Source organism: Dama dama, chromosome 1 (assembly GCF_033118175.1).
Source record: "Dama dama isolate Ldn47 chromosome 1, ASM3311817v1, whole genome shotgun sequence".
NCBI lineage: Eukaryota > Metazoa > Chordata > Mammalia > Artiodactyla > Cervidae > Dama > Dama dama.
The window spans coordinates 19,298,395-19,319,816 of record NC_083681.1 but is presented as its reverse complement, the minus strand read 5'-3'; the positions used below and the strand labels follow the sequence as shown (position 1 = coordinate 19,319,816).

At 37.9% G+C, this 21,422-nt stretch overlaps 1 protein-coding gene across 1 annotated transcript in view; it reads left to right on the top strand.

Moving 5' to 3' along the window:
* C1H11orf65 (chromosome 1 C11orf65 homolog) overlaps positions 1 to 18,054 on the top strand; it is a 103,122-nt gene extending 85,068 nt beyond the window's left edge. Inside the window, exons 8-10 of the mRNA XM_061144294.1 lie at positions 7,681 to 7,851; positions 15,105 to 15,160; positions 17,753 to 18,054. Of these exons, the coding sequence (XP_061000277.1) occupies positions 7,681 to 7,851; positions 15,105 to 15,160; positions 17,753 to 17,904 (379 nt within the window). The 3' untranslated portion in view covers positions 17,905 to 18,054. The remainder of the gene's footprint in view (positions 1 to 7,680; positions 7,852 to 15,104; positions 15,161 to 17,752) is intronic.
* The last annotated feature ends 3,368 nt before the right edge of the window (positions 18,055 to 21,422 follow it).

Sequence of the window (21,422 nt, the reverse complement as noted above, 5' to 3'; positions counted from 1 at the left end):
CAAGGCTATGGTTTTTCCAGTGGTCATGTATGAACGTGAGAACTGGACTGTGATGAAAGCTGAGCACCGAAAAATTGATGCTTTTCAACTGTGGTGCTGGAGAAGACTCTTGAGAGTCCCTTGGACTGCAAGGAGATCCAACCAGTCCATCCTAAAGGAGATCAGTCCTGGGTGTTCATTGGAAGGACTGATGTTAAAGCTGAAACTCCAGTACTTTGGCCACCTGATGCGAAGAGCTGACTCATTTGAAAAGACCCTGATGCTTGGAAAGATTGAGGGCAAGAAGAGAAGGGGACGACAGAGGATGAGATGATTTGATGGCATCCCCGACTCAATGGACATGGGTTTGGGTAGACTCCGGGAGTTGCTGAGGGACAGGGAGGCCTGACATGCTGCGGTTCACGGAGTCGCAAAGAGTCGGAAACGACTGAGCGTCTGAACCGAACTGAACTACAAACAAAGCTAGTGGAGGTGATGGAATTCCAGCTCAGCTATTTCAAATCCTAAAACATGATGCTGTTAAAGTGCTACACTCAATATGCCAGCAAATTTGGAAAACTCAACAATGGCCACCTGACTGAAAAATTTCAGTTTTCATTCCATTCCGAAAGAAAGGCAATGCCAAAGAATTTTCAAAGTACCATATAATTGTGCTCATTTCACATGCTAGCAAGATAGTGCTCAAAATCCTTCAAGCTAGGCTTCAGAAGTACATGAACCGAGAACTTCCAGATGTACTAGCTAGATTTACAAAAGGCAGAGAAATCAGAGATCAAATTGCCAACATCTATTGGATTGTAGCAAAAACAAGGGAATTCCAGAAAAACATCTGCTTCATTGACTACACTAAAACCTTTTACTGTGTGGATCACAACAAAGCGGAAAATTCTTAAAAGAGCTAGGAATACCAGACCACCTTACCTGTCTCCTGAGAAACCTGTATGCAGGACAAAAAGCAGCAGTTAACACCCAACATGGAACAATGTACCAATTAAAAATTGAGAAAGCAGTATGTACATCAAAGCTGTACATTGTCACTCTGCTTATTTAACTTCTATGTGGAGTACATGATGTGAAATGCCAGGCTAGATGATCACAAGTTGTATCAAGACTGCCAGGAGAAATATCAGCAGTCTCAGATATGCAGATGATATCACTCTAATGGCAGAAAGCAAAGAGGGACTAAAGAGCCTCTTGATGAGAGTGAAAGAGAATAAAAAAGGTGGTCAAAAACTAAGATCATCATTGAGGGTGATGCTTGCTGTGGGTTTGTCATATATAGCTTTTATTATGTTGAGGTATGTTCCTTCTATTCCTGCTTTTTGGAGAGTTTTAATCATAAATGAGTGTTGAATTTTGTCAAAGGCTTTCTCTGCATCTATTGAGATAATCATATGGTTTTTATCTTTCAATTTGTTAATGTGGTGTATTACATTGATTGATTTGCGGATATTAAAGAATCCTTGCATTCCTGGGATAAAGCCCACTTGGTCATGGTGTATGATTTTTTTAATATGTTGTTGGATTCTGTTTGCTAGAATTTTGTTAAGGATTTTTGCATCTATGTTCATCAGTGATATTGGCCTGTAGTTTTCTTTTTTTGTGGCATCTTTGTCTGGTTTTGGAATTAGGGTGATGGTGGCCTCATAGAATGAGTTTGGAAGCTTACCTTCTTCTGCAATTTTCTGGAAGAGTTTGAGTAAGATAGGTGTTAGCTCTTCTCTAAATTTTTGGTAGAATTCAGCTGTGAAGCCATCTGGTCCTGGGCTTTTGTTTGCTGGAAGATTTTTGATGACAGTTTCGATTTCCTTGCTTGTGATGGGTCTGTTAAGATCTTCTATTTCTTCCTGGTTCAGTTTTGGAAAGTTATACTTTTCTAAGAATTTGTCCATTTCATCCAAGTTGTCCATTTTATTGGCATAGAGCTGCTGGTAGTAGTCTCTTATGATCCTTTGTATTTCAGTGTTGTCTGTTGTGATCTCTCCATTTTCATTTCTAATTTTGTTAATTTGGTTCATCTCCCTTTGTTTCTTAATGAGTCTTGTTAATGGTTTGTCAATTTTGTTTATTTTTTCAAAAAACCAGCTTTTAGCTTTGTTGATTTTTGCTATGGTCTCTTTAGTTTCTTTTGCATTTATTTCTGCCCTGATTTTTAAGATTTCTTTCCTTCTGCTAACTCTGGGGTTCTTCATTTCTTCCTTCTCTAATTGCTTTAGGTGTAGAGTTAGGTTATTTAATTGGTTTTTTTCCTGTTTCTTGATGTAAGCCTGTAATGCTATGAACCTTCCCCTTAGCACTGCTTTTACAGTGTCCCATAGGTTTTGGGTTGTTGTGTTTTCATTTTCATTCATTTCTATACATATTTTGATTTCTTTTTTGATTTCTTCTATGATTTGTTGGTTATTCAGAAGCGTGTTATTTAGCCTCCATATGTTTGAAGTTTTAACAATTTTTTCCCTGTAATTGAGATCTAATCTTACTGCATTGTGGTCAGAAAAGATGATGATGCACTGTTGGTGGGAATGCAAACTAGTACAGCCGCTATGGAAAACAGTGTGGAGATTTCTTAAAAAACTGGAAATAGAACTGCCATATGACCCAGCAATCCCACTTCTGGGCATACACACTGAGGAAACCAGATCTGAAAGAGACACGTGCACCCCAATGTTCATCGCAGCACTGTTTATAATAGCCAGGACATGGAAGCAACCTAGATGCCCATCAGCAGATGAATGGATAAGGAAGCTGTGGTACATATACACCATGGAATATTACTCAGCCATTAAAAAGACTTCATTTGAACCAGTCCTAATGAGATGGATGAAGCTGGAGCCCATTATACAGAGTGAAGTAAGCCAGAAAGATAAAGAACATTACAGCATACTAACACATATATATGGAATTTAGAAAGGTGATAACGATAACCCTATATGCAAAACAGAAAAAGAGACACAGAAATACAGAACAGACTTTTGAACTTTGTGGGAGAATGTGAGGGTGGGATATTTCAAAAGAACAGCATGTATGCTATCTATGGTGAAACAGATCACCAGCCCAGGTGGGATGCACGAGACAAGTGCTCCGGCCTGGTGCACTGGGAAGACCCAGAGGAATCGGGTGGAGAGGGAGGTGGGAGGGGGGATCGGGATTGGGAATACATGTAAGTCCATGGCTGATTCATATCAATGTATGACAAAACCCACTGGAAAAAAAAAATAATAATAATAAAAATAAATTAAAAAAAAAACAACAACTAAGATCATGGCATCTGGTCCCATCACTTCATGGTAAATAGATGGGGAAAAAGTGGAAACAGTGGCAGATTTTATTTTCTTGTGCTCCAAAATCATGGCAGATGGTGACGGCAGCCATGAAATTAAAAAATGCTTGCTCTTTGAAAGAAAAGTTATTACCAACCTAGACAGCATATTAAAAAGCAGAGACATTACTTTGCCAACAAAGTCAGTATAGCCAAAGCTATGGTTTTTCCAGTAGTCATATATGAATATGAGAGTTGGACCATAAAGAAGGCTGAACACTGAAGAATTGATGCTTTCGAATTGTGGTGCTGGAGAAGACTCTTGAGAATCCTTTGGACTATAAGGAGATCAAGGCAGTCAATCCTAAAGGAAATCAATCCTGAATATTCATTGGAAGAACTGATGCTGAAGCTCCAATGCCTTGGCCACCTAATGCAAAGAGCCAGCTCATTGGAAAAGACACTGTTGCTGGGAAAGATTGAGGACAAGAGGAGAAGGGGGCAGAAGAGGATGAGATGGTTGGATGGCATCATTTGCTCAGTGGACATGAGTCTAAGCAAACTCCAGGAGATAGTGAAGGACTGGGAAGTCTGGCATGCTGCTGTTCATGGGGTTTCAGAGTCAGACATAACTTGGCGACTGAACAACAGCAACAACTCAGTAACTGCTCACATTGTCCAGGCTGCAGGGATGGAAGCTATACCCAGACTCATAAATATAGTCTTTTCTTCACTAAGGCCATTCTGGCTTTATAGTCACATCTGACTGTACAGCAAAAGTTATAACTTTGCCCTCCATAATGGGATATGTTGGCTACCCAGTGGCAGGCTAATTATACTGGGCCCTTCCCATAATACAGGAGGAACCCTTCTGTCTTCAGAATGATAAACATTCTGAATATGTATTATATTTTATTTCTCTGCTCCATCACTCTGTCAGCAATACCGTTTATTATGTTATGCGTATCCATCATCATTTTATTCCATACAACACTATCTACAACCAGGCGACCCATGTACAGCAAAGGAACTGTGGTCATGGACTCAGAAGAACAAAATACACTCATCATTGCCTAGAAACAGCTGACTTTGACAGAATGGCAGTAAGACTTGCTGACATTCAGCTATAGCACCAGCTAGGAGCCATCTAGTAATAAGCTAATACACATGAATAATTTCCTATTTTATTTATTCTTTTTTTGTTTATTTATTCTCAAAACAGTCCTCATCCATAACTGAGCTCTGTATTTCTAATTATATGGTCGTTTCCCTCTCAAATTCAACAAGTCCAAAGTTCAATTTCTTGTTTCCCATCATAAAAGGGGTTTCTTTTCAGTATTCCTCCTGGCCTCAGTTTATGACACTATCATTTTACCTAGTCATCCAAGCCAGAAATGCAGATGTTGCCCTAGATTTCTTACCTTTCATAAACTCCTGTATGTAACCCATCATTAGGTCTTATTAATTGTGCTTCCAAAGTATCTCCCACATCTGACTCTTCTCCCACTGCCAACTGCAGCATTTCATCATCCTCAGCTCTACTCTACCGGGCAAGGCCTTCTAGCTGGTCTCTTTGTCTCTAATAGCTCCTCTGTTTGTTTGTTGTTCAGTGCTTCAGTCATGTCCGATGCTTTGCGACCCGATGGACTGTAGCCCGCTAGGCTCATCTCTATAATAAATCCTGAGGTGATATCTCTAAAACTGATTAAATCACTTCCTTACCTGAAACCTATTTGGGGCTTCACATCACTTACATCCCACATGATATTCCTTATCCCTAGGTTGCTCTTTTCTGGCTCAGCAACCTTTGATATTTGGCTCAAATATCTCCTTCTGAAGTTTCACCTGACTTACCTAGACATAGTTCAGCACTTCTTTTGAAGTGCCCCATAGATCTTTTATATACTCAGTTGTAATGATTTTGTGATTATCTATTTGTCTGCCATCTCCACTAGATTTTTAGCCCCTAAAGAACAGAAATTCTGTTCTATTAACTTAGTTCTTAGTTACTGGACCTCAGACCCACTAGATGTTTAATGAATGTATGTTGCTTGCTCGCTGAGTGAATGAATGCATTAATCCTTATATCTGAGTGTTGTTTCCTTTTTTTAGGGTTGCAAAGGATGAATGAGAAATTTTGCTTTGTGTGCTTTGGTCACTTACGGCATTTAAATACTTCCATTTGACTGTTGCTGATAATCAATAGTTGACAAAATCTTGATTTTTTTTTAACCTCTGTCTTACTAAAAGAACTTTGATCTTCACATCAGGTCCTTTCCTGTGTATGTACAGATCTTAGCTCTCCTCGACCTCATTTCCAGTTTCAACGTTGGTTGTTACTAGGTCTTTGCATTTAAATTTCTCTCCCTGTCATGATATTTAGACAGTTTAATTTAAAAACTTAAACACGAAATTTTTTAGTTTAGAAAGAGTATAAGGACATTTTAAGGGAATATATTGCAATATCACTTATAAAGTCAAATTTTTTTTTCTTTTAAAATACCACCCTATAAAACAAGTTATGATTATTATAAAGCAGTCTTTATTTCTGATCACTACTATATTTGAAATTCTGTTTGTACTGGCTAGCTTGTTTTTGTTTTATGATTGTTATAGCCCAGCTAATAGTGACTAACAATTAAAGAATCCAAAACAGAATTATATTATTGGAATAAATTTCTTAATTCTCTGTAAAACAAATTATGAGAGCAAAAATAGATATCTGAATTGTCTATTATATTTAAAAAAAGGAATATCATCCAGGTTTCCAGATCTGATCTTAAGTGTTTGTATATTTCGAAAGGCAAAACATGGAGTAGTTGATAAAAAATACATTCACCCCCAGCCTTCCAGTATTTTTAATTTCTTTTTTTTATTATTTTTTTTTTATTTTTAATTTCTAAATGTATTTTTGTTATGGCATGAGACTTAGTTAATAAATCTGGGCCAGTGGATACCATCGTTCATTCATTCATTTAAAATAGGTGCCTATTTGTTCAGGGACTAGAGGATAGAGTAGAGGATTTGTCCAAGTTTTATGAAGGAATTTCACCCCTGTACACGATGCTTTGCAAACAGTTGGCACTCAATATTTATTAAATGAATAACTGAACAAAGACCTATAGAAAAATTGTGAAATCATAGTTTATTATAACTTGTTCTCTTACTAAACAATATAAATCAAGAGGTATGTTCCTGCTTCTATAAAATATATTAGTTCTCGTGGATTATTGGGGCTTCCCTGGCGGCTCAGAATGTAAAGCATCTGCCTTGCAGTGTGGGAGACCCGGGTTTGATTCCTGGGTCGGGAAGATCCCCTGGAGAAGGAAATGGCAACCCACTCCAGTACTCTTGCCTGGAAAATCCCATGGATGGAGGAGCCTGCTAGGCTAAGTACATGGGGTCTGCAAAGAGTTGGACATGACTGAACAACTTCACTTTCTTTCTTTCTTATGAAGTATTATCCATTTAAAGGCTGACAAAGTGGAAGCTTCTTGAGTGCAGGGGCATATCTTGTCACTGTCCTATCTCTTGCCACAGGATTATGTAAGCTTTCTTTGATTGAATGCTTACTATGTGCTAGTCATTGTCCTAAATGTTTTATAGGGATTTACACTTCTAAACCTCTCAAGAAAGATAGGAGGAAGTAGTGGGTTTTTTTTTGAAGTATAGTTGATTTACAATACTGTATTAGTTTCAAGTGTACAACATAGTGATTCAATAATTTTAAAGATTATACTCCACTTAATATTATTATAAAACACTGGCTATATTTTCCTGTGCGGTACAATATATCTATCCTTGTTGCTTGAAATGGCAACCCACTCCAGTATTCTTGCCTGGAAAATCCCATGGACAGAGGAGCCTATGTGGGCTATACTCCACAGGGTAGCAACGAGCCGGACACGACTGAGCGACTTCACTTTCACATGAACTCCCTCCCCCTTCTCTCTCACCATTGTTAACCTGCTAGTGTGTTCTCTACATCTGTGGGTCTGTTTTTGTTTTATTACATATATTTAATTTTTTTTAGTTTTTAGATTAGCCATATGACTTTGTAAAAGTTACTCTTCCGGGGTTTATTGCATTGCCTGTGAAACAAATGGATAGTTATTTGGTCTCTAAGATCCTTTGACTCTGTAATTCTATACTTAGCTTTTCCTTGTATCACAACAGTACAACTTACTGAGAGGTGATTTTGAAATGAGGCTTCTCTAGTTAGTGTGGTTGATTAGGTTGCTTTGTTTTTTTTTACAGATGATCCCATCACATACAACTTGGCTTAAATGTATTTAAATTAAATAGGATGAAAACTTTGTTTATGATGTAAATAGTTTGACAGCAATAATGTATACTAACTGCATCCACTAGCAGTCACCTAATTCAAAGGATCTATATCGCTCTTCCTTTCCTATATGTAGGTACTATGCAGGAAGCCTGGAGGCTAAGTCAACAAATTACGAAACTGTAGGTTTAATTCAAACAGCAACAAAAGGCCTATTAAGAACTATTGAAGATGGTGGAATAGATTCTGTGATGGAATGGGAAGTGGATGAAGTGCTGAACTGGACAAACACACTCAACTTTGATGAGTAAATATATGTTGCTATTCTTGGGGAGCAAGGGCATGCATCAGGCATCAGGGCAGTCAATATTTTTCTAATATTTCTCACTCCCATGTTGGATCTTGGGGGCCACTACCATACTCTTAAAAGCTCCTTGCATTTTTATTATCTGTATAGAAAGAAAAGAAAAGGAAATGAGAGAGAAATGTAAAAAGGGATGATCTGAAAGTAGAAAAAAGAAAAATAGATTTAGGTGTTCTTTATTATCAGACTTTATTCTTATGCCTTAGTTTAACTCTGTTTTACTCTTACTTTGGGATACAGAAACCAAGCTAAGAACATGAAATTAATAATATAAAGAATTTCCTTAATCTGTATTCCCTAATCTTCCTGTGTGGGACATTAAAAAGTTATTTTTTAGTGACATATTTTTGCCCTTGAAAAACATTTTTAGGACTTTTTTGTGTGATGGAAATTTAAAAATACTTCATGTAGTCATTTGCTGCTGTTGCTGCTAAGTCGCTTCAGTCGTTTCTGACTCTGTGCAACCCCATAGACTGCAGCCCACCAGACTCTGCCGTCCCTGGGATTCTCCAGGCAAGAACACTGGAGTGGGTTGCCATTTCCTTCTCCATTGCATGAAAGTGAAAAGTGAAAGTGAAGCCGCTCAGTCATGTCTGACTCTTATCGACCCCATGGACTGCAGCCTTCCAGGTTCCTCCGTCCATGGGATTTCCCAGGCAAGAGTATTGGAGTGGGGTGCCATTGCCTTCTCTGTCATGTAGCCATTAGGGCAACACAAATCAAAATGATAATAAGATCCTGTTAGATAGCTATATCTACAAAGATAGCTATAATTAAAAAGACATGGTGATCAGTGTTGGCAAAATTTTGGAGAAATTGAAATCCTTATATACTCTTTGTAGGAATGTACAATGGTGTAGCCGTTTTGGAAAACAATCGGGAAGTTCCTTAAATGGTTCAAACTTGAGTTACCACATAATTCAGCATTTCTACTCCTCAGTATATACACAAGAGAAATGAAAACACATGCACATAAAAACTTTACATGAATGTTCCTAACATTGTTATTCATAATAGCCAAGAATTAGAAACAATCTGTTCATGAACTGATGATTAAAATGTGACATATCCAAATAATGAAATATTATTTGGCAATAAAAAGAAATGCTACAACTTTGATGAACCTGCTAAGTGAAAGAAGTCAATCACAAAGGAACACATATTGAATGGCTCTGTTTGTATTGAAATGTTCAGAATAGGCAAATTTACGGAGATAGACAGTAGATTAGTGGTTGCCTAGGGCTTAGAGATTTGTGGGGATTGGGAAGTGGTGGCTAAGAGGTGTGAAGTTTCTTTTTGGAGTAATGAAATGTTCTAAAATCAATCATGGTGATGTATGCATAACTCTCTGAATACACTAAAAAGCCACTGGACTGTACACTTTAAATGGGCACATTTTATGGTATGTGAATTATATCTCAATAAAGCTTTAAAAAATTCAATATTTACTCAGCTACAATAATGATGTGAATACTGCATGAATGAAGAATTGGAAAAAATAAAGATAGTGTAAGTAAAGAAATATAAGACAAAGGAAGAAATTCAGAAGAGGGAGATAAAAACAAGAAATATGAAAAATTAGGTGGACTGCCATTGAACAGGGAATTCCTAGGTGGCTGGGAGGTGAAGAATCCACCTGCCAATGCAGAAGATGCAGGAGACACAAGTTCTATCTCTGGGTCTGGAGGGAGGAGGAAATGGCTACCATCCAGTATTCTTGTCTGGACAATCAATCCCACGGACAAAGGAGCCTGGCAGACTACAGTCCGTGGGGTTGCAAAGGGTCAGACATGATTGAGCAACTGAGCATGCACTCACACTACTGAATAATAAACCAGAGAAAAAGAGGCCAGAGGAAGCAGAAAAGAAAACAATGAGAAAAGCAAAGAGGAAAGAAGAAAAAAAGGGGAAGAATGACTAACAAAAAAAAAGAAAATGAGAAAATAAGAATATACGAGAAGGAAATGGCAACCCACTACAATATTCTTGCCCTTGATAGACTACAGTCTGTGGAGTCTCAAAGAGTCAGACACAACTGAGCAACTAACACACACGCAAACACAGAACAATTATAATTATGGGAAAGATACTTTGAAAAATAAAAAGAAAACATGAGAAGGAATAAAGAGCTAATTATCCATAATAGATGCATGAAAGTACTTTTTAATAAATAGTACAAAGGTTTTATGACTCAAAAATCTCAATATCTCATCCAGACATAGTACTGAGATTCCTTACAGACAGCACATTTGTGGTTTCTGGAGCACTGAATAAATACAAGTGGTAATAATGATGCAAGGAATGACATCCAAAGAATGAGATGTGATGCTGTACTTTTTGCTTTCCTAAGAAGGTAGAGAGAGAGAGAGGTAGGGAGGTCCATTTTGAGGAGGTCCATTTTATAAGGGCAGGATAGAGAATTCTTTCAGGTGAACTTTTGAAATCCTGCTCTGCTTTTCCCTTATACAGTTGACTAATTCAGCAAAGAGCCAGCAAGCTCCAGTGAAAGATTACAAATAATCCGTACCCACTATCCTATATTGAAAAGAATGGATACATGCATGTGTGTGGCTGAGTCCCTACCCTGTTCCCCTGGAACTACCACAACATTGTTAACCAGCTATATCCCAACATAAAACAAAAAGTTTAAAGTTTGAAAAAAAAGAATACAACAATTGAATTCAAAGGAAAGAAATAAACAGACATCTCAGGTTACACAGGACTTTCCCCACTACCATCCCTTAACACCCTTCACTGGTAGGTGAAGAAGTTTCCTAATGGCTTCCCATTGTGGAGAAAAGAATAAAAACAGAACAAACCGGGAAGATTTGAAGTGGTTTTCTGGTATCATGCACTGTATATGGAGTAGGATAATTACATCTCGTTTTGATATGGTGACACTACTCAAATTTTCCATTTTAAAAAAATGTAGATTATTCAGGTTTCCAAATTATATACGTCTATCAGTTCATTCTATGACTTGAGCATAATTTGGGACCAACTTGGAATTGTTAGAAAGCAAGTTTTTCTAATGAGCTCCGGACAACAGAAATTTCGAATGGAATCCAGAATGATTATTTGGGAATATTTCAGTAGTATCACAGACCACAGGGGCTTCCCTGGTGGCTCAAATGGTAAAGAAACTTCCTGCATTGCAGGAGACCTGGGTTCGATCCCTGAGTCGGAAAGACACCTGGAGGAGGAAATGGCTACCTACTCCAGTATTCTTGCCTGGAGAATTCCATGGACAAAGAAGCCTGTTGAGCTACAGTTCATGGGGTTGCAAAGAGTTGGACATGACAGTGATTAACACTTTCACAGACCACAACTTACTGATTATCTCAAGTAGGATCAAAATTTGCAAAGACTTTCCCCTAGCCAAGAGTAGACATTAGGTATAAATACTTTCTTCCCAGTGTATTTATGGTCTCCACAGTCCACTTTCCTCTTAGATCTTTGTAGTTCTCTAGATATTTGTAACTGGCTTGATAATACCTTATTTGAAGAGAATTTCAAAGACTGATGTTTTCTCTAAATTGGTAGCCACTAATTCCTTGGAGAGAATCTTTCAAAATCTATAGACAGTTTTTGATAGTTGGACCATTAGAATGACATAAATGTGTTGAACACTGATACTGAGTGATACAAACCAGTTTCTTCCCAAAGGCTTTTGTGCTAGCCCCTTGTTACGGCAGATGGATCTCTCCTGGAAAGAAACCATGTCCATCTCCAGGCAAACAGGGCAACAAGAGTGATCAAGTGAAATATTATGATAATTTTGAAGAACGGAAAGGCCAACTTCACTCTTGGACTCAAGGACACTGATGAGTACCCTTGTAAATTCTGTAGTATCCAGAGACACAGTGCTGCAGGCACTTAGAGTAAAAAGCAATGCCTGCACTGCCATTACTGAGTCACCTGCAATACCACACAGTGGCCGCTCTGCCTCTGATGGCATTCATCCCGCTGGATTTTCAGGGGCATGTTTTCTATTGAGATAGATGTTTCTCTTCCAGAATCTTAATAGTTTTCAAACTACAAGTGAAGTTTAACATAACACATTAAGTCATCAGCAGCTAGGCCATCTTAAATAATTTTCTGATGTTCTATTTGGCGAGAGCTCTCAATGGATAATGTCTATGTCCAAACCTGCCCCTTTGACTTCTAAGACAAGTGGTTATGTTACCTCTCTGGCTAGGGACTTTCCCCAGGCCATTAAGATGTGAAATTCTGTGATAGACTCCACATATTCTTTGCTAATATCTTTAAAAAATTCCAAAAATTTCTTAGAAAGATCAACTTTATGATATAAACAGCATGAAAATGATACAATCAAGTTGTTGCTTCTATTTGTAAAGATTTTATTTCTTACTGGTTATTACTGTCATGTTCCTTATGAGAAGTTCTTTTTAAACAATTGAATAAATTCATATCTTGATCTCAGGTAAAGCAGGGTCAGTATGCACCCTTAAATATAGCATATGTTTGTGCCCCACACTGCCAGGGTTTAGCATACAATTAATCAAAGGTCTTCTATCTTGGCTCCTTGAAGGTGAAATAAAGATCTTTCAGCATATAAATCTAAGGAAGTATGGTGATGGATACCCACTTTTCATAGTGCTCCTGAGCAACCACTGAAAGCACAAAATCTGCCTAAATTTAAGGTTAAGCTAGACTGAACCATCAACTAAGAGATCTGTTGTTGCTGTTGAGTCACTAAGTCGTGTCTGACTCTGCAACCCTATGGACTGCAGCATACCAGGCTTTCCAGTCCTTCACCATCTCCCAGAGTCTGCTCAGACTCATTTCCATTGATTTGGTGACGCCATCCGACCATCTCATCCTCTGTCACCCTCTTCTCCTTCTGCCCTCAGTCTTTCCCAGCATCAGGGTCTTTTCCATTGAGTTGGCTGTTCGCTTCAGGTGGCCAAAGTATTGGAGCTTCAACTTCAGGGTCAGTCCTTCCAATGAGTATTTAGGATTGATTTCCTTTAGGACTGACTGACTTGATCTCCTTGCAGTCCAAATGACTCTCAAGAGTCTTCTCCACAGTTTGAAAGCATCAGTTCTTTGGCGTTCAGCATTCTTTATGGTCCAACTCTCACATCGGTGCATGACTACTGGAAAAAACCATAGCTTTGACAATATGGACACTTATTAGCAAGGTGATGCCTCTGCTTTTTAATATGCTGTTATAGGTTTGTCATGGCTTTTCTTCCAAAGAGCAAGCATCTTTTAATTTCATGGCTGCAGTCACCATCTGCAGTGATTTTGGAGCCCGAGAAAATAAAGTCTGTCACTGTTTCCACTTTTCCCCATCTATTTGCCATGAAGGATGCCATGATTTTAGTTTTTGAATCTTGAGTTTTAAGGCAACTTTTTCACTCTCCTCTTTCTCCCTCATCAAGAGGCTCTTTTATTCCTCTTCACTTTCTACCATTAGGGTGGTATCATCTACATACCTGAAGTTTCTTATATTTCTCCTGGCAATCTTGATTCCAGCCTGTGAGTCATCCAGCCTGGCATTTTGCATGATGTACACTGCATAAACAGAGTGACAATATACAGCCTTGATATATATACTCCTTTCCCAATTTTGAACCAGTCTGTTGTTCTGTCAAGTTCTAACTATTGCTTCTTGACCCACATAGAGGTTTCTCAGGAGACAAGTAAAGTGGTCTAGTATTCCCATCTTTAAGAATTTTCCACAGTTGTCTGTGATCCACACACTCAAAGGCTTTAGCGTAGTTGATGAAGCAGTTGTTTTTCTGGAATTCCCTTGCTTTTTCTATAGTCTAATGAATATTTGCAATTTGCCTTTTCTAAATCCAGCTTGTATATCTGGAAGTTCTCAGTTCATGTACTGCTGAAGATCCTGGAAGGGGTTTATACCACCTGCTATTATCTTGCATCTTTTCATTTAATAGTGACCCAGGAGTATTCCACTCACCACCATAGAATTCTTGGAGCAAAAAGAGGCAGCAGTAACAAGAAGAGGTTGACATTAGACACACTGCATGTGTGCTAAGTTGCTTTAGTCATGTCTGACTCTTGTGACCCCGTGGACTGTAGCCCACCAGTATCCTCTGTCCCTGGGATACTCCAGGCAAGAGGTTGCCATGCCCTCCTCCAGAGGATCTTCCCAACCCAGAGATTGAACCCTAGTCTCTTTCATCTCCTGCATTGGCAGGTGGGTTCTTTACCACTAGTACCACCTGGAAGCCCTTAGACACAGTACTTAATTGCAATTAAACACTGTTGCATAATTTAACCTTCACATAACAAAAAATTCAGGAATACAAAGTTAACAAGAGTAAAAGTAATTCAAGTGAAAATCAGCCTTTTCTGAATTACATGACAATTTTAATCCTCCTCCTCCTCCTTTCTCAATCAACTTCTTTTTAGCACCTGTTGTGATCAACTTCTTACCTGGTTTGTTGGGTACAGTCGTAAGAAAGGAAGTTTGGGAAAGGAGGATACAGAGCCTAAAGTGAGATGGAATAAGTCACAGGAAACCTAGCCCTTGGAGCTTTCCCTGAGCTCACCACACTTGTCCTTCCCTATCCACCCCTTCTCAGGCTACTCTTGTCTCCACATGTCAGTCTCTGTTTAAGGAACAGAAGTGAGAGCTGCATGTACCCTGCTTGAATATGATCTCGTGTTTACTGGACACAGCAAAGACAGCACCATTGCTCTAATAAGATCATAAACTAAATGATTTACATTTATATGTCAGAGATAGTAGGTCTGGCAATCCAGAACCAAGGATAAAGTTTTGTTGTTGAAGTTTTCCCATGACTTTCAAAATTTTCCCTTCATACTTTTAATTTAGAAGTTAACTAACATCTTGGCTGTCACTCAATTGAGGCCATGATCTAGCAGGAATGGAACAGTATAAAATGAGGAGTATGTGCTGGAGAGAGGCCAAAGGGCACCAATATGGTAGATGGTGGGCACCATTTTCATAGCTCTTACAACTCCTTGTCCGAGGAGGGGTTGCCTCAGGTGCATGAGAGCTACTTTGAGGTGGGAAGTCAAGAAATTAAACATTTGGACTAGTTAATTTATCATCATTAATCTAAGATTTCATACAGAAAGTAGAATTTTAGAAGTAGTCCAAGTAGGTACTAATGAATCACTTCATTATTTACTAATAAATTGATTTAATTTAATGAATGCCTATATAATGTGCTTAGGTACATTGCCAACTGGAAGGAAATTGCTACAAGCAACTCTTCAGCTAACTTCAAAAGTAGGTGATTTTTTAGCAATAATGGGAAATTGTGTGTGTGTGTGCCTTGTTGCTCTGTCAAGTGTGAATCTTTGTGACCCCATGCCCACCAGGCTCCTCTGTCCATGGGATTTCTCAGGCAAGACTACTGGAGTGGGTTGCCATTTCCTTCTCCAGTGGGAAATTCTTATAAACCAGAACAATACATTCTACACATGTATTCATTTTGAAGTACCTAACAAACACTTCTGTACTCCACACACTATACAGATAAATAAATTTATCAAGTCATTTTTGCCTTTATATATATAATTGTTATTTGGAAATAGAGGGAAATTTTACATTTTATTTAGAGTTGGATAAAATGTTTCTTTTCTAAAAAAATGAATCCTCTTTTAAAAATGTTGCATATCTCATGTTTCAGTAATAATTTTTAATGAGCAAACTTGACTCGGCAAAATAAATGCTATTCCAGAAGTATCAATAATTCTAACATAGCCAAAGCCTAGTTATAGTTTTTCTAGAATTTGAGTGCATGAGTTCTGTCCCTTTGTCACCCGTGATTGGCAGTAAAACAAAGAGGCTTTAATTGTGGAATGCTGATTCACAACTTCCTGGTTTTGATTTTTTGCTGTATTGTTTACTGGCTGTATAATCTCGGGCAAGTTACTAGCTTAGTTTCCTCATCTATAAAATGAAAATAATAGTAGTGCTTAACTCATGGATTACTGTGAGGTAATGAGGTAATACATGTGAAGTGCTTATAATAGTGCCTGGTGCATAGCATACTCTGTGGTGGTGGTGGTTTAGTCGCTAGGTCGTGTCCAGCTCTTGTGATCCCATGGACTGTAGCCTGCCAGGTTCCTCTGTCCTTGGGATTTCCCAGGCAAGAATACTGGAGTGGGTTGTCATTGCCTTCTCCAGGGGAATCTTCCTGACCCAGGGATCGATCCCGAGTCTCCTGCATTGCAGGCGGATTCTTTACCACTGAGCCACCAGGGAAGCCCTTAACCTATCTACTCATTTGCGACTCACTGATACCACCAGAGTCCAAGTTGCCATCATTTTCTGTGGGCTTCTGCAGCGTCTCCAAACTTATTCTCCTTCAGTCCATTCCCCATGCAACAGATAGTGATCTACAAATTTAAACCAGCATAATTAAAGCACTTACTTAATGAGCTTTTCTTTAGCAACTACCATGTTGAAGTACTGTCTTAAAGTGCTTTATAAAATTGATTCATTTTTGTTTGTTTTTGCATTTAGCCTTTTATTTATTTATTTATTTTCATTTATTTTTATTAGTTGGAGGCTAATTACTTTACAATATTGTAGTGGTTTTTGTCATACATTGACATGAATCAGTCAAAAAAAAAAAATTGATTCATTTGATCTTCAGAAAAACCCAGTGAGACAGGTTCTATTATCCACATTTTAAAGAGAAGCCAAGTTACTTGCTCAAGGTCACACAGTCCCTGTGAGGGCCAGGATTTGAACTGAGACTGGGTAGCTCTAGAAACCATACTCTGTAGACACCATACTCTTAACAATGATTACACCTTCGCAATTTAGTTTTCCACTGCACTTGGAATAAAACCCTAACTTTATCATGGCACTCTGGCTCTGGTTTAGCTTTTCATCCTTATCATGTCCCACTCTCTCCCCCTCACTCACAACAACTCAGCATCATTGGCATCTTGCCTGGTCCTCAAGCACACTTTGTGGCTTCCACTTCAGGGGTTTCATGCAGTTGATGGCCTTCTATAGAACTGGTGTAGGCAACTATCTTTACTTGAAGGCAAGTTATCTGTTTTGTTTGCTACTGAATTCCCAGTGTGTAGAACACAGTAGGGTCTCAATGGCAAATAAAAGAATATAAAGGAATGACAAGTACAAAATGGAAGCAGAGAATATTATTTACTGGGCTAAAAGATTATTGTGGGAAAAAAAGAAAAGATATAACACTAATTAGGAGGATCATAAGAGCACTCGAAAGCTGTTTTAAGTAATGGAGATCTGCATCGTAACGGAAGGCAGGTAATACATTGCAGATGCTGGCAGTAAAGAGGGGAGAGAGCATGTGCCACTTCTGCAAGAAGCAAGAGGAAATCAAAATTCAGAATTTGAAAACTTTAGGGACAGAAAAGGTTTTTCTTTGTGACTAAAGAATTGTTAGCTAATGGTTAATTGTGGAGTACTAACCAAATGCCTTACATTCACCATCACACTTAGTTCTCACAAAGATAAGCCGAGGCATGTGCTATTATTATTCCTATCTTATAGATGAGGAAAGTGAGACAGAGGTTAAGTAACTTGCTTCAAATTACAGAGCTAGCAAAAAAAAAAAAAAAATGATAGAGTTATCTAGTAGTAGATCAAACCTCAAACACAGATCCTACAGAGACTTTTAAAGATGGACAATGAAACATGGTCATGAAATGTAGAATGATCTCAGAAATATGGGACATTTATGGTTAAACAGGCTACAAAGATATCTGCTCTAAGAGTGGTAAGAAGGAATGTGGAATAGACCTTACCTGGCACACAGTAGCATATTGAATGAGCTATATCCTGTCACGTCTGGCATCTTTCTAAATGTCTGTCCTTGCTCTCTAGGTTTCAGGTTTGAGCAAGCACAAGAAAAGATATATGACTATGAAGATATATTGGAAGAGGAAAAGGAAACACAAAAAGATCCTTCATTTGAAACTATTTATGAAGAGCCCCTTTTTACTAGACTAAAGCCTGATTCCACTTATAGAATATAATTATATAAAAATATAAAATTATAAACTATGATTTTCTTTCTGAGCTATAACCCTTCAGCTCTGATTGCATCAGTTACAGTCAAGAGAGTTTATTCTGGCTGGAATGACTTCTATATTCTTGACACAGAATCTAACCCAATTAAGTAAGGAAGATTAAACAGAAATAGAACACCAGACTAAATACAGTAGTCATGGAAAATATAGAAATTAATCCTGTTATTCTGAGAAACTGTAGTCTCACAATTACACTTAAATAAAAATATTATATTTAGGTGCAAAAAAACCCTCAGTCAGACTGTTTTTCTTCTTTATTTAAAACATTCATTATTTGTGCATTTCTATCAAGCAGAGCCCTTTTTTCCTTAACAAAGGAAAAAGGGCCGTGTAGCAAGTTCTCCTTTTATTAGAATGCAAAAGCCAGCTTCCCTGGTGGCTCAGATGGTAAAGAATCCGCCTGCAATGCAGGAGACCAGGTTCGATGCCTGGGTTAGGAAGATCCCCTGGAGAAGGGAATGGCTATGCTTAGTCACTCAGTCGTGTCCGACTCTTTGCAACCCCATGGACTGCAGCCCACCAGGCTCCTCTGTCCATGGGGATTCTCCAGGCAAGAATACTAGAGTGGGTTGCTATGCCATCCTCCAGGGGATCTTTCCAACCGAGGGAGCGAGCTTAGGTCTCCTGCATTGCAGGCAGATTCTTTACTGTCTGAGCCACCAAGGAAGCCCAATAGTGGAGTGGGTAGCCTATCCCTTCTTGAGGGGAACTTCCTGTCCTAGGAATCAAACTTGGATCTCCTGCATTGCAGGCGGATTATCAGCTGAGCTATCCAAGAAGCCCCAGTGTATACATAAGAAAAACAAATTTATTCATATAATTTACATATACATTCACCCATTTTGAGTATTCAGTTTGAGTTTTGACAAATGTATAAAGTTATGCAATTTTCACCACAATCAAGATATAATCCATTTTCATCACCCCTAAAATGTACATCTTTGCAGTCAGTCCACCACACCATGCCATGCCACGGGAAATGACTGATCTTTCAATCACTACCATTCCGCCTTCTCCAAACTGTCACATAAATGGAATCATATTATATGTAGTCATTTTTGGTCTTTTCTTTAGGATTATGCTTTTGAAATTCAATCTTGTTGCTGCATATTTCAGTAGTTTATTTCTTTTTTGACTACTGTTCCATTACATGGCTATATTACAATTTCTTTATCTGTTCACAAGATTGATGGACATTTGGTTGTTTCCAGCTTTGGATCATTACTGAAATAATGGGGAGAGGAATTGCTAGGGCAAATAATAACTATAGGTTTAGCTATCTATTTATTTATTGACATATACTTGCTTTACAATGTTTCAGGTGTATATCAAAGTGATTCAGATATATATCAATATGTGTATACTTGTTCAGATTCTTTTCCATTATGCTTTATTACAAGATAATGAATATAGTTCCTTGTGCTATACAATAGGTCATTGTATATTTTGTATATACTAGTGTGTATCTGTTAATCCCAAATTCCTAATTTATCCCTCCTCCCTTCCCCCTTGGTAAACAAATAACTTTTTGTTTTCTAAATGAGTCTATTTGTTTTGTGAATAATTTCATTCATGTCATTTTAAATTCTACATATAAGTCATATATAGTATTTGTCTTTCTCTGAGCTATAACACTCAGTATGATAGTCTCTAGGTCCATTCATATTGCTGCCAATGGCATTATTTCATTCTTTTCTATGGCTTGTATTCCATTGTATATATGTACCACATCTTCTATTGATGGACACTTAGGTTGCTTCCATGTCTTGGCTATTGTAAACAGTGCTGCAGTGAACACTGGGTGCATGTATCTTTTGGGGCCATGTTTTTCTCCAGGAGTGGCACTGGTGGATCATATTGTAGTTCTATATTTAGTTTAAGGAATCTCCATACTGTTTTCCATAGTGCCAGTACCAATTTACATTCCTATCAACAGTGTACGAGGGTTCCCTTTTCTCCACACCCTCTCCAACATTTATTATTTGTAGATTTTTGATGATGGCCATTCTGAGCAGTGTGAAGTGATACCTCACTGCAGTTTTGATTGCATTTCTCTAATAATTAGTGACGTTGAGCATCTTTTGATGTGCCTATTGGCCATCTTCATGTCTTCTTTGGAGAAATGTTTATGTAGGTCTTCTACCTATTTTTGATTTTTTTTTTATATTGAATGGTATAGTATAAATTGTATATTTTGGAAATTACCATTTGCATTTATTTGCAAACATTTTCTCCCATTTTGTAGGCTGTCTTTTCATTTTGATTATGATTTTCTTTGCTGTGCAAAAGCTCTTAACTTTAACTAGGTCTCATTTTTGTGCTTGTCCCCATTACTCCAGGAGACAGATCCAAAAAAATATTGCCACAATTTATAGCAAAGAGTGTCTTCCTTGTTTTCCTCTAGGAGTTTTATATTATCCAGTCTTACATTTTAGGTCTTGAATCTAGTTTATTTTTGCATGTGGTGTTAGAGACTGTTCTAATTTCACTCTGTTACATGTAGCTGTCTAGGCTTTCCAGCAGCACTTATGGAAGACACTGTCTGTTCACTACTGTATAGTCTTGTTTCATCATAGATTAACTGACCGTAAACGCTTGGCTTTATTTCTGGGCTTTCTATCTTGTCCCACTGATCTACATGTCTGTTTTTGTGCCAGTACTGTACTGTTGTGATTACTGTGGCTTTGTAGCTTCATCTTTGGCCAATTCTAAATTGTTTATTTCATTATTTTGTTAAAAGACTGTAAAATATTTTCTAAAAACAAACCCTTTATCAGATGCTGTTTTGCCAATGTGAGTGGTGTTTTCATTTTCTTTTACGATGTCTTTTGAGGATAAAAAGTATTTAACAGAGTTCAAAGTGAAGTGAAGTCGCTCAGTTGTGTCCGACTCTTTGGAACCCTGTGAACTGTAGCCTACCAGGCCCCTCTATCCATGGGATTCTCCAGGCAAGAGTACTGGAGTGGGTTGCCATTTCCTCCTCCAGGGGATCTTCCCAACCCAGGGATCGAACACGGGTCTCCCACATTGCAGGCAGATGGTTTACCCTCTGAGCCACCAAGTTAATATTTTTTTCTTTTTTAAATTTAATTTTTATTTTATGCTGGGGTATACTTAATTTAGTGTTTGTTTCAGATATACATCAAAGTGGTTAAGTATAGCTGACTTACAATGTTCCAGGTACACAGCAAAATAGTTTTCATATACTATACAGATATATTTGAAATTATTTTCCATTATAAGTTATCACAAGATATTGACTGTAGTTCCCTGTGTGATACAGTAAACCTTTGTTGCTTGTTGCATATCCATTTTTTTTCCCCTTATTTCTTTTTTTTTTTTTTTAAATTTAGTTATTTTTTCAGTGGGTTTTGTCATACATTGACATGAATCAGCAATAGATTTACACGTGATGGGGAATACGTGCATATCCATTTTTTAAAATTAGAAATCTAGCATGCTAT